Below are 15372 nucleotides of genomic sequence, written 5' to 3' on the forward strand. Positions count from 1 at the left end.
TGGGATTTACACAGTCTTCCTCTATTATCCCTCTGCCCACTGGGCTGCCTTGTCCGTTTGTGTGTTCACACGCAATATTTGTGCTTGTATTTGTGTGTGTGTGTGTGTGTGTGTGTGTGTGTATGTTTCTATGTATTTTTTTTTTTATTTTTTGCATACACTAAGTGAATGCATGCATGTGCGAAGCATTCCAATTGTCAACCATTCACATTTCCACTTACCTACCTTTTTTCGGAAATAGTAGCAGTTAAAAGCTGCATTGAACATCAAATTCAGCAGCTGAGGTTCTCTGCAGGTTATTCCATATCACACCAGGGGTCGGGCTTGGGGGTCTATTTCATGGCATTTTCAGTGCAGAGCTCTGAGATTGGAAATGAAAAAGCAGCCAAGGACTCTCTTATTATCAGAAAAGCAAAGGGATACTACTAAGGCCCTGGAATTGCGTTGCTGTTTTGGGTTGGCTGTGTGTTTGTGTGCGTGTTTGTGTGTGCATGTGCGCCCGTGTGTGTGTGTGGGTGTCTGCTTTGGGAGTTGCCTTGCTGAATGTGGCGAATTCAGATGCACATGCTGATGGGAGCGCTGAGATGGTGAGTGTTTCCAAAGTGCCACTGGCAGTGTGAGAAAGGAAAGATGTCTCAGCTGCAAACGCCTTTGAGCACAGTAGGTTTCAGATTAATTTTCCTTGCTGCCTGTTGGGAAGAAGAAGATGAGGATTAGGGCAAAGCGCACAGTTGCTCACAAATACAACCCCGACTTGACAACTTTTTGCATACTTTTCTTCGTTAAAATTAGCTGAAAAAATATCTGGTTTTATGCTTCATGCCAATGTACAAGATTTGCAGTTCAACGCCTACCTTCTTTAAGGTTATTGGCTGTCTCCTTATAAGTACAGTATTTTTAAACACAATGACATTTTTAGGTCATTAAATGTGAAGGTTTTTCCTGTTTGGAAGTCAGTTCAGGAACTTGAAGGAGAAAATGGGCAGCAATCAAGATATAGCTCTTGTTCATTTTTTTTGATAATTTCTCATGTAATAAGTAATAATTATCATATTACATTAATATAATAGACTGTACGCAGGCACACCAGCTAAGCCTAGGAATGGTTGAAATAATGCTTGCGGTCTAATTCAACAGATTGTCTGTGCGCATGTGTCCCATCGCAAAGAGTGTCACTTACATCCTCTATTAAAGTCAGCCGCAGAGCATTAGCATAAACATATTGCTTACAAAGACAAATGCAGCCACTGACTCCATTACGGTCCTTTGAGTGGTGCCGGTTTCACGGCTGTTGTTGTTTAATGTCAAGGCTGAGGCTCACCTCGAAGGCGTTTAGTCGGATGAAAGAGACTCCTCTTGTCTCCCGTCCTCTCAAAGGTGCTACGATGGCTGTGAAGAGTTGTTTGAATTTCAAATAAGTCATTGTCCTGAAAATAGCCAATTTTGTCCTTTCCATCACTTACCACTGAGGGACCTACACTGTGCTTCGACAGCGAGCGAGAGATGAGCACTGAGCAAGAGGGATTCTCTCCTTTATAAGATTCAAAAGGGGCTAATATCTCTTTACAAATTGCTCTTTTGGTTTCATGTAATTCAAGACTTGATAATAGCTTTATTTCCTGGATGAAGAAATTTTGCAGTGAGGCATAATTACAATTTATTCGTTATTCCCATACTAGAAAGAATCTATGTATAATTACTTTCCAAGCTAAATTTGCAGGCCTATTTAGTGGACTCATCATGTGTGAGCACTGGCTAAGGTGTGACATTTAAATCATTTATTCAACACGCTTACTGTAATTTGCTAACCCCTTTTTCATCCCATCTCTTTTCCAACGCCCACATCTGTACTTTCATTTTCAACCTACAGCACTCCCTTGATCCCTTCCTCTCCTCTTTAATTATCTGCCTTCCGGAGTACTGCGATGGGATCGTGGTTTACCCGTTCTTGAGAGCATCATAAAGTCTTTGCCTCCAGCGCACATTTAATCGATCTGAATATTTTACAGCTTCGCCCCAAAATCTGACCAATGCAGCAGACGTAGGTATTGACAGCTGGGCTTATTTCTCAGGTTGGGTATCAGTAATTAGCAGTCTGGCATTAGGGTGCAGGGCGTTTTGTCTTGAGTCACTTTCAGACATGGCATGCGCATGTACTCTTCCCCATGAGCTAAGAATGATTTGTTGTTTTGTTTTTTTTGTCTTGTTTACTCGTCACTGGAGGAATCAAAAGGTTCATTTGAGGATTTGGAAGAAAAAAAATACAATATAATAATATTTCTTTGTGTACGACCATCATGAAAATTTGGCAAAACAATTATACAAACACAACGAATACAACGTCTGACATCCTTTGACCAAAATGCTCGGGTTAACATTTCCAAAATGTGGCCAGGTTGATGCAAACATGTATGGTCTTGAGACAGATTGGTCTTGGCTCACGTTATTGCAGTTTCATGGAAAAGAGACACTGACCCTGAAAAGGCCCCCGGTGACTCAGTCGGTCCCCCTCAGTTCGAGTCCGGTGAGTCACCACGCATAAGCACCGGTGGATTAGCACAAGACAGTTTCTCTATACGCAGCATTTTTTTTTTTTTTTTTTTTTTTGATGTGTGAGCGATTATGTTGTTGATGTTGTTTGCAGGATTACCAAAGTTGCTCCTGCACCTGTGGTGGACATCTCCGCCTACGCTGCACCGTCTGCGGATTGATTGAATCTGTTTAAGCATTAAGATTAGTGTTATGGGTGAACAGCTAAGGGCCAACTGCTCGTTTTGAGACCCCCGAGCTGCTGAATATGAAACCATTCAGGTCCTCAGATGTCAAATATTCAGCTGTCTGAATCAATTTGCTGGCTGTTTGTTGGTTGTGTGAGTTTGTGGTTTTGTGTGTGTGTGTGTTTGTGTGTGTGTGTGTGTGTGTGTGTGTGTGTGTGTGTGTGTGTGTGTGTGTGTGTGTAGGCTTGTAAGTGCACATATACGTGTGTGCCTGTGGAATGTCAAGCATTCCACCTCCCTAGTATGGAGCCATGAAAGCTTTGATGCATTCAGAGTATCTGTGCCTGAGCAATTTAGGGGATAGGCTTTTAAAAGTTTTCCAAAGTAAATAACAAAATAAGAAATGCCTGAAAGACTTTTTATTAAACAGATAGCAGAACTTTCTCTCAAAAACTTAATCTTAGCAGGAAAGTTAAACTTCGGAGACAGCTGTCTTTTTTTTTTTTTTTTTTTTTTTTTTTTTTTTATTTCCTGGAAGAGCGCCTCTATGAAACATCCTTTCATATCGGCCTGAAGATTGGTACGGTGTTCTCTCTGATAGAAAAAAACTTGACTGTAAATCTCCAAAGATCCCTAACAAGTCCCCTCTCTCCAAGACAAGGACCATAAAACATGAGAGGAAGAAAAAGAGGAAAAAGGAGACGAATGTAGGCCTTGGTGGGATAAAGGAGAGGAATTAAGGAGGCATTTTATGAGAGCTCTCAGACACAGTTATCACCTCTGAAAGACACAAGCAAACTTTTTCTTTGACCTTGAGCATTCGGCGTCTTCTTCCTTCGTCTACTTCTTTGCATGTGTTTGAGTGTAATATTCAGCCTTTCATTTAAAAGGCTTCTTCTTTTTTTTTTTTTTTTCTTCTCACTTGTGTTTGCATAGTATTTAGAGGTGCAGACGAGTATGGTATAATTAAAAGCACAGATCTGAATAGTTGTCATCGATTGTGTTCGCGTTGCCTGTGAATGAGAGAAACCGCTTCAGCTCCGTTTCTTCTGCTTTAAAGCAGGTTAGGGCGAGAGAGAGACTCCACTGTCAAATGAAGCAATAGATCCAGTTATTACTGCCTTTATTAGTAGAGCCATTTATCATTTGTGAGGTGCACGGAAAAATACCTCAGGCAAATGGGAATAATTAGCTCACACTTAGTGGCAGGCTTATTCTTTCTGTCTTCCGGGAAAAAAGTTCTCTAACACAGCTGGAAAAAGAAACCATATTTTATAAGGGAATCGGAAATTAAGAATAACCCTGTGAGAGATTTTTCTTTTTTTTTTTTTTTTTTTAAGCATGGTCACTGTGAAGATGCAGCTCCGCAAGCACTGTCCACTTTCTTTCCAAAGGCCTTTTCAAAGTCATTTTGAAGGATAAATGTAGAGGGCACCCTAGAAAAACCTGTACCTCCTTATAGACCAAGGTGCCTGTTCCTCTACTCTTATGCTTTAAGGGGGGTGGGGGGATGTATCCCTGTGCAAAATACAATAAGGTTTATATGCAACAGCTGTCTCCTCACTGACCCGCCTCGCACAAAAGATTTAATGAAGTAGAGCTGGTGGAGGTGTCCCACTGAACTCGGAATGGCAGGTAGTAACCGATGAAAGAAAATCATTTCTGTCACAGGAAAAAATCTCCACAAGCCAATTATTGGAGGAAGTATGGCACATTTTACATTTTAAGAAGCCGGTGAGTCTCGGAGAGGTATAACAGTTACCGGAGGTTGAGGAACGGCTGAGATACAGAATATACATGAAGCTATTCAATAAACATTGCATTCTGTTTGCTTTTCTCTCTCTCTCTCTTTCTGTCTCTCTCTTTCTCTCTCTTTATCGTCCCTCACACACACACACAGACACACAAACACACACACACACACACACACACACAGGCAAACTCAAGTCCCCAGATGGGTTGTTGACAAGGAAAAGAGAACAGTCACATCCAGACAGAGGGAGCTGAATGTATATTCTGAAATTTGCACTTTTCTCATTATAAAACTGTGTCACTTGAATGAGCAAACACCTGCCAAGGTTCTATACTAATACATACTGTCCCTGGGTGGATGAAGGGGTAGGAAGGGAGGGGAGGGCAGCTGAAAGGATGTGGGAGGGAAGGGCAGGAGGGAGAGAGGAGGGAAGGCAAATAAATGGACAAAGGCAAATGTGCAGACATGATAGGCCTAACGTGAGTGAGGTTAGAGTTATAAATTTCTAACCTATAACCTTAACACACACACGCATACATACATACATACATACATACTGTATATGCACATGAGCACAAACATCATGTTTACTCACCAGCTGCCTTTAATGATGGGGGAGCGCAGCCATGGAAAAACTGATAGATGTGCAGCCAAATAAGATATGAAGAGATATGTTCTCATAGTCCCGTTACACACAGCTTTCATATACATAAACCTGTGTATATAGCTGGTGTGCTGTGTTGCAATTTTTGTGAGGCTCTGGCGACATACAGATGAATCACAAGACCATCAGTTGTGTGTGACAGTAGGCTTCCTCACGTTGAGCTGGAGAAAGAATCTTTTTGGATTCTGGAGTCACTTTGACTCTGGTAGTTTTGTTCCCTCGGCCTGAAATGAATTAAAAAAAAAGAAAAAGAAAAAAAAAGAAAAAGATGAGCTGTTGGGTAATTGTGATCAAAATGAAACGGAGGCATTTACAGCAATCAATACTGAGTCACAGGCAGATTTGAATAGTCAATGAGTAATTGTGCTTGGAGGGGGAAAAACTGTGCTTGTGGTGCCTGTGTCAGATGTTAAACAGCTTTGAATTCGCAAGATTCAGGACTTTATGTTGTAAAACTCATAAAAAAAAAACATAATTAGTTACTATGGATGTCGTGAAAATAGTTCACGTGCAGCAGGAAGCATGTTGGGAAAAGCGGTTTGCTGCTGCTGAGCCTGAGGTTCAGCTAAAGTTCTGACAGCAACCTGAACGCAGCGCGGCACACCAGCCGTCATCAGCAAAACAGTCATAGTGCAGGGAGCGGCCCGCAGCTGGCTTTTCAAATCAAAAGCAGCTAAAGCAAATATGGGATGAAGCATGCAAATGCACCAATATCCCTTGTTTGATTTGCTTGTGTGTTTGTTTGTTTGTTTTGGAGTATGGATACAAACTGTGTCTGAACAAACGGAGGCAAGGCTGAAAAAGAGGAAACCACCAGTTCACCGCTCCGTGTAGCTCACTGCTTTTCACAAGGCAGATGCTGTAATTAAGTCGACGCACCATATTCACGTCTTCTCATGTCTTCGCTCTAGTTTTTTTTTTCTGAACGCTTATCAAGTGGAGTTTAAAGTAAAAACCACACATTAAACAAATATACTGTATATTATTATTATTATTATTATTGTAGTGATCTGTGGCGTTCTTCTGATGTTTATTTCATCTCTGCTGAGTTATATGCTTGCCTTTAGACGAGGTTTTACATTGTGGTATGTTCAGCCCACCTGCTGTGCACTGACTCACAGACTAGGTTATGTCAGCAATTAATTGGGTTAATTAATTGGAAGCGAACCATTTGGACAGTGTCTCTATTTGCCTTATAATGAACACTGAATCACATAGAATAATAAATTCTTTCTGGGAGACGTTTTGGAAAATTATTAGGAAATGATGGACCAATATAATAAAACCTTACTGCTCTGGACCCACACTTGTGCTTGCAGCATCAGCTGAATTCCTCTGACGCCACACAGAGGTTTCGGTGACTGCACGTGCTTTGTTTATATTGGACTGTAACTCATCCACGGGTCAAAGATTAACACGGAGCGTTAACGCCATGCAAAGCGTGTGTTTGTATCATTCACAGTCAGTTTCGAGAAGACGTTTTCACCATTTGGCTGAACGTCTTCCAGCGGAATAAAAATGTCACTTTTAATTTAAAAGTAACGAGACGTCTTTGACCTTTCTCTCTGTGCGGCGTCTCCCTGTCTCCGTTTTCCTTTTCAAAGTCGTGCCTTTCTTCCCACCCTCTAGAGATTTTATAGAAAGAGATGGCTGACCCTTTCCCTTTCTGTTCTGTCTCTTTCTGAATACACTGTTTGGGAACAGAGAATGTTGTGACTTTGGTGTTATAGCCATTTACTCTCTGTTATCTGATCAGTCTTGGCTGCATTCAAGGGAACCTCAGCACGGACGGCTCCTCTGAACCGACGCTCACCAGTACTTCTAATTAGATTTTTTTTTTAATTTATTTATTTTTAAATCTTCCCGCCCTCGCTGGGTTTCAAACTGCATCTGTTTGTGCGAAATAATAAAATAGTCATGTCTCAAGGTACTCCGTGTGCGTTCTGCTGAGATTAAGGCAATCAGATGTATAAAAGACATCTATCGCCCTGGCTCTCTCTCTCTCTCTCTCTCTCTCTGTCTCTCTCTCTCTCTCTCTCTCTCTGTCTCACACAAACGGTAAACAAACAAGAAGCAAAACAGACAGAGGTGTATTGCCCATTTGTTGCGAAAACAAATCAAACTTTGATACTGACAAGTGCAGTCTCGCTTTCCGTCTCTGTTTCCATATTCACAGAGAGATGCGGGCTAAGGCTAAATGAGCAAAAAAAAAAAAAAAATGGTTGCACAATCAGTAAGTAGTAGTAGTTACTGTGGAATACAAAATCGCTACCACCCTTTGATGTCGACAACAACGCCATCCTCTATGAACACATCCAGGACTGTCTGCACTAATGCTCCCTAATGGATGTCGGGCAGCTGCAGCACCTTTGCAGACAAATAGTGAAGGATACATTCCTCCTCTCTCCTCTCTGTCGATATCCAGCCTTTCACTGGGCACGGAGTGAGAGAATATAGGTTGCAGTGCCGGGGAGAAATAAAGATGGGGGAAAATTGGAGGTGGACTGTACTTTGTTGTACATTTAACAGAAAAATCTTTAAAAAAAAAAAAAAAAAAGATGTGTCACGTGCACTGTGTGTGTGCGTGCGTTCCGTTCCGTTTCTTAGTGTATTGTTGTGTTGTATTGTGTAGTGTCCACAAATTGCACAAATTGTGCACAAATTGCAAAGTAAAATTACACTAATAAGGTATTAAACTATCATAACTCGAAGAACTTTAAGGCAAAAGTCAGAGTCTGAATGGAGAAAATAATCAAAGACGAAACGATCCTGGCAACAGTCATTTGTCACCTCCCCGTCCAGTTGGTCTAACCATTGATGTGGGACTTTTGTTCATTTAAAGACGAATTTTTGTTCAGGATCCTTGACTGTATTATAGGATCCTTACCAGTTATATTCTGATTTCATGCTTATATATAACACCTTTCATGTTTCTAAATCCAGTCTGAATCCACCCTTCCAGGGGGATCAGGATGATCCTGCTTTTTGGCACCTAAACTATCCTGATATCCGCCTGTGAGCACTGAAAAAATGCAGAAACACTACTTGGAGCACGACTGTGTACTGAATCCAGATTCTAATCGGAATGAACACGAGCTTCAGATCCATTAAAACTGCACAATAAAGCCCAGTCCATCCATGACACTAAATTTTACTGTAAAGTCCACACAAATGTTAATATAACACACAAACTCATCCCCCATCAGCTCGACTCGATTGTTTTATGTGCAGTTAATATAGCCTAATTAGTTCAAGACCAATTAACAATACATGTTCTGTATGTTTGATAGTATTTCTTTGTTTATCTTAAAATCTTTGAGCAAAAATACAACAACACGACTTTAATGTTTAACGTTAAAATGGCATATGTTGTTAAAGGGATGGACGGCACGGTGGTACAGTGGTGAGCACTGTCACCTCACAGCGAGAAGGTTCTGGGTTCAGACCTTTCTGTGTGGAGTTTGCATGTTCTCCCCGTGTCTGCGTGGGTTCTCTCCGGGTCCAAAGACACACAGGTTTAGGTCAGTTGGCAACCCCCCCCCCTTCCCCCCCAGACCCTATAAGGATAAGCAGTATAGCTACTGGATGGATGGATGTCAAAGGGATAGTTCAGGTTTTTTGACGTGGGCTTGTGTGAGGTAGTCACATATAGTCGGTACATTACCTGCAGTAGATTCTAATCAGCGCGCTCCCAGTCAGGCAGAGCTCGTTATAAAAGTGAATACAATGTCATCCCGAGTTCAGTTAACTTGCTTACGTAAGAGCAACAAGTCAGATTGTTCCATATACTTCAATCTCTCCCTCAAAGTCCCTCAATGGGCTATTGACAAGAGGGGAAGAAGAAAGCAGAGTCGCATCACCACAGCTCGTGAGCCAGCAACATTAAATGTATTTTCCAACATTTGCCTCCTCATACTTCCTTGCCCAAAGCAAATAAGACAACAGCTGAAATTGAAGCATTGTTTGACTTGTACACTTTCACAGGTTAGTGTGGAGCTGCCTGAGTCGACAGAATGAGGTCTAGGTGGGAGGAAGGAGAGAAACTGAGAGACTGACAGAGAGAAAGAAAGAAAAAAAAACAGAACAATATACAGAGGCAAAAAAATAATCTTTTCTTTGTCTCGAATCATTCCAAATAGTCTCCTCTTTGTATTTTATTCTTTGGTGAGACGTTTGCGTTTATACATTCTGCATGAGACATAACAACTATCTTTTCAGGACAGGTCTCACCATTAGCTGAACTGGCAGTGCGTTAGACTAAAACTAATTTGGTGGTCTTGCATTGATGGCCATGTGTACTCATACGCGCACACGCACACGTAGAAACAGGAATGTTCTGTCACTGGTGCCAAGCTTAAAGATATGTCATGTGCTCATATCAACATGTCACGCCCGCTCAGGCTCAGTACACAGCATGAAGGGATAACCGGTGTTGTGAAGGACAGGAAGGGACAGAACAAATGCAATAATAAATGAGAGAGAGCAGCTGTCGTTTAGCCAAACTGATTACACCTCAACCGCCAGTTACTGTAGGTGTTTAGCCCGAAACCAGCAAAGCAAAGCGACCCATCCCTTTGGCAAACCAAATGACATGAGATAGTGTGCTCACTGACATTCTTCTCTACATTTGTCAGCTCTGTGATCATCGCAGCATATACAGAAGCTGTAAAGAGAACGCAGCCCATGCGCCTCCTTTCAGAGTCCCCTCCAGAACTATTGACGTTTACCAGTGACTGACAAATTACAGCCATAAGTGAGTAAAAACACAGCTAATAATGTAGCAGTTGGTATTGATTTCATCAGTCAAAAGACTCAGAATCTGGCAAAACAAGTTACATTTTAAAAGGTGATAATGTCTGTGCCATCCTCTGAAAAGCTCTTTCCAAAGTTAATTGACTGTTGCTGTGTATTACGTCCTCGGTAAATAACACATTTTATATTTTTTTGTCGCACTCTGTCAGGGAAGGTTGAGGTATTTGGGAAAGAAAACATGACTCTCTTTTTTCTTTTCTTTTTTAATGACGGCTTAAAGCTTTAGGCTGTTGAAACACAGTTTCAGTACTTTAGATACCTTGGGTATCATTTCTCACCAGCCAGCCACTCTTTAAAGTACTCTACAAACAGACTGTCTAATGGCCTTTACTCTTCAAATTTGTGAAGAGGTTACAAAAGCAGGGTGCTCTACTTTTTGTATGATTTGTCACAATTACCATAAGACAAGAATTTTTCTTTCATGTGCGGGCACATGAAAGAAAAAATATGAATACCTGTACACAAACAATCGTGCCTCTTCTCTGCTGAATCCCATCATGCACAGTCACATTTACACACACACGCACACACACACGCACACACATACACACACTGTACTCAAGCGAGGTTTGCTCCAAGTCACTTTGATGGAGAGTGAAAGCAAAGTAGCTTTGGCTGCTCATATTAAATAAGGTTTGTAGAAAGGTGTTGTACTTGCGAAAAGAAGGATTGAATAAATCTGTTGAGCAGCCAAGGCCACAGAAACAGAAAGAATTCAATTTTTTCTTTCTTTCTTTTTTTTTTTTTTTTTGCACACTCAACAATCCACATGTTCTGTTACCAACCAGCCTTTTGTGCTGTTTTGTATAGCGTCATGCACACCTTGGACAAAACAGGCATGAATCATGTCATTTTTAAAGGTGTCACCGCAGTCTGAAACCTCAGTGCCTGCTCCCACTGTATCATAGATATTAAGTACGAAGTGTAGTTTGAAGACTGTGTAGTGTCTTTCGACTGGCTGTCCAATTTCAGCAAATCCATTTCAAGTCTCGCATCTTGCCAAACTCTCATTAGGCCTCTTTCTCAGCCTGTTATTGCATTATTGATTTCCATTCCTGTTATGTCTTTTGGAAGATTACATTTTCATATAAGTAAAGTGTCTGCGAGGGCTTCCAGCTGAGGAGGCTGTATATGGTAAACTGTAGAGGTGCACTGTTGAATGCATTTTCAGATTCAGCTGAAAGTTCAGTTTTGAGGTCACTTTTTCATGTGATTTTTTGATTGCATTTAAATCTGTCCGTACGTACATTATTTACACTACACAGCTTGGTTTGCAGAGCACAGGGCAGTACTGTTTTTATTTGACAGTACAGAAAACAACAATAACACTGACACATTTACCACCAGCTTTAGCGTTTCAAACTTAATTAGGAATGTTGCATATCCTTGTGTACCAGTAGGTGTGGTTATAGCAGTTAAATTAGCACATTTGTAAATAATGCCAAAAGCTGAATTGGCTATTTTTGGAGGCAAGATTTCTGTTTTGTTTTTTTTTTCCTGGCATGCTTGTACTGATACTGTTGGATAAGAATATGTGTGTGGTTAAGGTGGCCACTCTGCTGCGGTTTTGTTAACAATATGCACATGTTTAACATCATATAATGGGGGGGGGGGGCTGATCTCTCTTTTACTTTGCCGTTTTTTATGCCGCTGTGATCTCGCATTTGTAAAACTCTCTCAGCATGCCTCTGCTACTCTGTCGCTCTTTCTTTCTCTCTGTTTACTTGACTGTCTGTTTGTGTATGTGTGTGTGTGTGTGTGTGTGTGTGTGTGTGTGTGTGTGTGTGTGTGTGTGTCTCCAATAGACATAACAGAATGGACTCCAAGCTCGACACAGTTTTCTGCTTTACCATTATGTAAAATACAGAGGATGAACTATTAATACAATACAGAAATATTATATGAACTAGTTTTATCAAGCACAGGAGGAAGAGTTCACCATGTTAAAACTGTGTATGAAAATATGATCGTGTGGCAGGAGCTGAAGTGTGTCTCCCAGCAACACTGCTGAAGAGGCCCCCGTCACTTTGGTTTGCTGATATTTTAACGATCTGTTTACTAACCCTCTGTCTGTCTCTGTTCAGCTTTAAGGGACAACAGGATCGAGCTGGTGCGCGCGTCGTGGTCGGAGCTGACCATCAGCATCAGTGATGTCTCGCTGTCTGATGAAGGCATGTACACCTGTTCTCTCTTCACCATGCCTGTGAGAACGGCCAAAGCCTACCTGACTGTTCTAGGTAAGTGCAGCGGATACACAGTTACATGACGTCGGTCTGTCTGCTCGACCATCGTTACTTTGAACAGCGTCCGGACAAAAAAACGTTTTTGTGGAGCTAGCAGAGGGTGGTCGAGGAAGCGCTGTACTCCTCGGACTGACTAGTGAACGCTCCAAGGAGAAGCTCTTCTTCTCTGTGTCTTAGGATATGACCAATGTTAAAATATATTCCATGTGGAAGTTTTAGATTTTAAAACAATAATACATCACCATTATCATTATGGACAGAAGAGCCCAAAAATAAATGGAGAACATTAGCGATGGCTGGAGGTCATTGGTCAAGGGAAAAGTTTGTAGTATTTTTCACATGGGTCAATTTCAAAATATTATTATCATAATAAGAACTCCATGCATTCGTGCTTTTCTGAATGGTATGGTTTTGTTGTGTTTTTTTTTTGCTTTTTTTTTGCCTTGAAGACAAACACATTTAGTTGTAGTTAGAAAAAGCCCGTTGCGCGTGTCTACATCTGCAGACAAATAAAAACCAGTTAGGCCCTTTCTCCCTCTCTTCCTAGTAATGTTTGTGTTGTGATCATAGCCCCACAGAAAACATTGTCTCATTTCCTGCCACAGGCCTTATTATCTTGCCAATTAGTTTTTGCTAATGTTAATAGATGTGCTCGTGCACTCCAGAACCATTAGCTGGCTCTCTGTGTTAACAAGCATTCTGAGAATTAGAGACATTAAAGGCTACTGCTCAATAAGGATATGGAGAAAATTATTTTTGCAATACTGAACAATAGTTAATGGTGCAAGCCAGGAAACGGAGGGAGATTTAATAAACACACAAAATAGCCGGGGAATGGCCTGTTTTAGGACACTGAGTGCTGGGAGTGAAAATATTGAAAATCATGTGGACAAAATACCAAACTCCAACCAAATGAACGTGCAAATAAACGAGCTTCACAATCAAATTCTCTCAAAAATATTCTTGGTGAATGAATATAAACATCTGCTTGTCTATTACCACAAATAGAATTTTTAAAACATAATAAATCCACTAATAAGTAAAGCATTATAAAGTAAAACATTATTCAAATATGAATCCTACATATATTTATGATGTTTATAAAATCAGAATCATCACCGCATTATAAACATCAACAAGAAAAAGAGCCTTTCGGCATGTTAGGTAGGTATTTGGTCATTAAACAAATTTTTGGAGAAATAAAAATTTTGACCCGATTTAAAAGTTCCTCGGTCACAAAAATGAATACAGTTCATCCTGAGGGGAACATGCATGTGTGTAACAAATTTCACGGGCAATTCATCCGTTAGTTGTCGAGAGCAAAGTGGTGGATCGACCGACAGACCGACATTGCCATCCCTTAGCCGCAAGCTCGGCTAAGAATGAACCGCACAAAAGTTCAGTTATTAGTAACTGACTTTGATATAAACTCTGAATAAATTCTCACAATGACTACAGGAATTATCAATCCTGAGATCTAGTTTTCTTCTTTTTTTTTTTTTTTTCATCACCAAGCATCAGAAATCTAGCTCTCATTTCTTTTTCATGTCTTGAAAGCGCTTTTGGTCATGCTTAAACAGTCAAGCACACACAAACACACCACAGCACACAGAAATCCATGTTGCACATCTTAGAAGAGAAACACACACACACACACACACACGCACGCACGCACGCACACATACACAATACTCTACACTCACACACACATACACACTCAGTCGCACACAAACAGAGAGACGGATTAAAGCTTTGCAGCCTCTAGCCACCCAAGAGGAACTTAACTGTATAAGATGAACATTGTATTTGATCTGCTCTCTTTCAGTCTGGGAGAAAAAAGCCTCATACACTTTTCCGAGTCAAGCCACATTCACTCATTCACATTCTTACACGCGCACCACAATACTTAGTTAGATATTGCGACACTTGCAATTTACACACTGGAAAACGATGGATTGAAAACTGAAAATGACACGTACAGCTTTTAGTTAGATGAGGAGGAATAGATCTGCACTGCACACTGCTGCTGTATGTACCGAGCAGCAGCTATTGTCATGGTGGTGTATGCAGTTTGTTTCTCACGAAAAGGACGGAAAACGGAAAACAGGAGGACCTTTAACTCTGGTAATAAACCTTTCAGGAGGTGGTGAGACCGACAAGGCCAGAGTCAGTCAATGGCATTGACTGACAGACCTTTCATTCACTCAGCCTGAGGCCGACTTACTGCTCAGTGACATTAGAAAGGCACACACTACACACTTAAAACAGTGGCCTGTCATATTTTTCTTTACAACCATGTGGCCCTCTCTGTGTCATAACCCCTTTATCCACATGTACACACACATGCACACAAGAAAAAACGCACACCTTTTCTTTTGACATAGGGACTATTTCTTTAGGAGCACTACCCAGAGAAACCACCACAAATGCAACTCGACTCACCCTCTTGTGTTTGAGTAGTAGTCACAGACATACTGTCCGTCTCACAGCCTGCATGGATAAATACCACCATGCGCTATGTGAGAAAACGTGGTTCTTTGTAATTCATGTGGACCGACCCTTAACGAAGGGGACGGCCCAGTGGTGTGAGAGACCATCCAAAAACGAGAAACCTCCCTGATGTGTTCTCGAGCAGGACACCGCTCGTTGATGCCGCTCTGCAGTCTGCTCTCTAATCTCTCTGCAGGAGGCCGAGCTGGAGGGGAAATTTCCAGTACGGCATGATAATATTATTGCTGCATAATGACAAACCGCTGTGTGTCAATTAGTTCCATCTCTGTGATTTTCACTCCATCCTATAGGCGTGCCAGAGAAGCCAGAGATCGATGGCTTGACGAAGCCTGCCTTGGAGGGCGACCAGATCACTCTGACCTGCATCACTCAGGGCAGCAAGCCCGCCGCTGACCTGCGCTGGTTCAGGAATGAAAAGGAGGTCAAAGGTATGCAACATCTGCATCTGCGTTTAGGCCTACATCTGTGTGATTATGTCATACAAGCATGTCAAGGGATTCAGAATGAGAGCCACGGTGAGGGATGGGAATCGAGGACCAGTTCCAGTTGAGAACCGGTTCCAACGGGTTTGATCCATCCACATCATTTGCCCTTATGTTTAACGATTCCCTTATCGATGCCTTCCACTTAGTTCCGCGTGCCTTGAAAAACAATGACTTTTTTTTTTTTTTT

At 41.4% G+C, this 15372-nt stretch overlaps 1 protein-coding gene across 4 annotated transcripts in view; it reads left to right on the plus strand.

Annotated features, from left to right (window-relative positions):
- The window catches only part of LOC111234441 (cell adhesion molecule 2-like), a 203867-nt gene that overhangs the window by 155022 nt on the left and 33473 nt on the right, over nt 1-15372 (plus strand). For 3 of the 4 annotated variants that reach the window (XM_022762536.1, XM_022762537.1, XM_022762538.1), the window contains 2 exons: nt 12031-12183; nt 14991-15128. In XM_022762536.1, the coding sequence (XP_022618257.1) occupies nt 12031-12183; nt 14991-15128 (291 nt within the window). The remainder of the gene's footprint in view (nt 1-12030; nt 12184-14990; nt 15129-15372) is intronic. The other variant, XM_022762539.1, reaches the window with a different exon arrangement.

Source organism: Seriola dumerili, unplaced genomic scaffold (assembly GCF_002260705.1).
Source record: "Seriola dumerili isolate Sdu_G_001 unplaced genomic scaffold, Sdu_1.0 BDQW01000449.1, whole genome shotgun sequence".
NCBI lineage: Eukaryota > Metazoa > Chordata > Actinopteri > Carangiformes > Carangidae > Seriola > Seriola dumerili.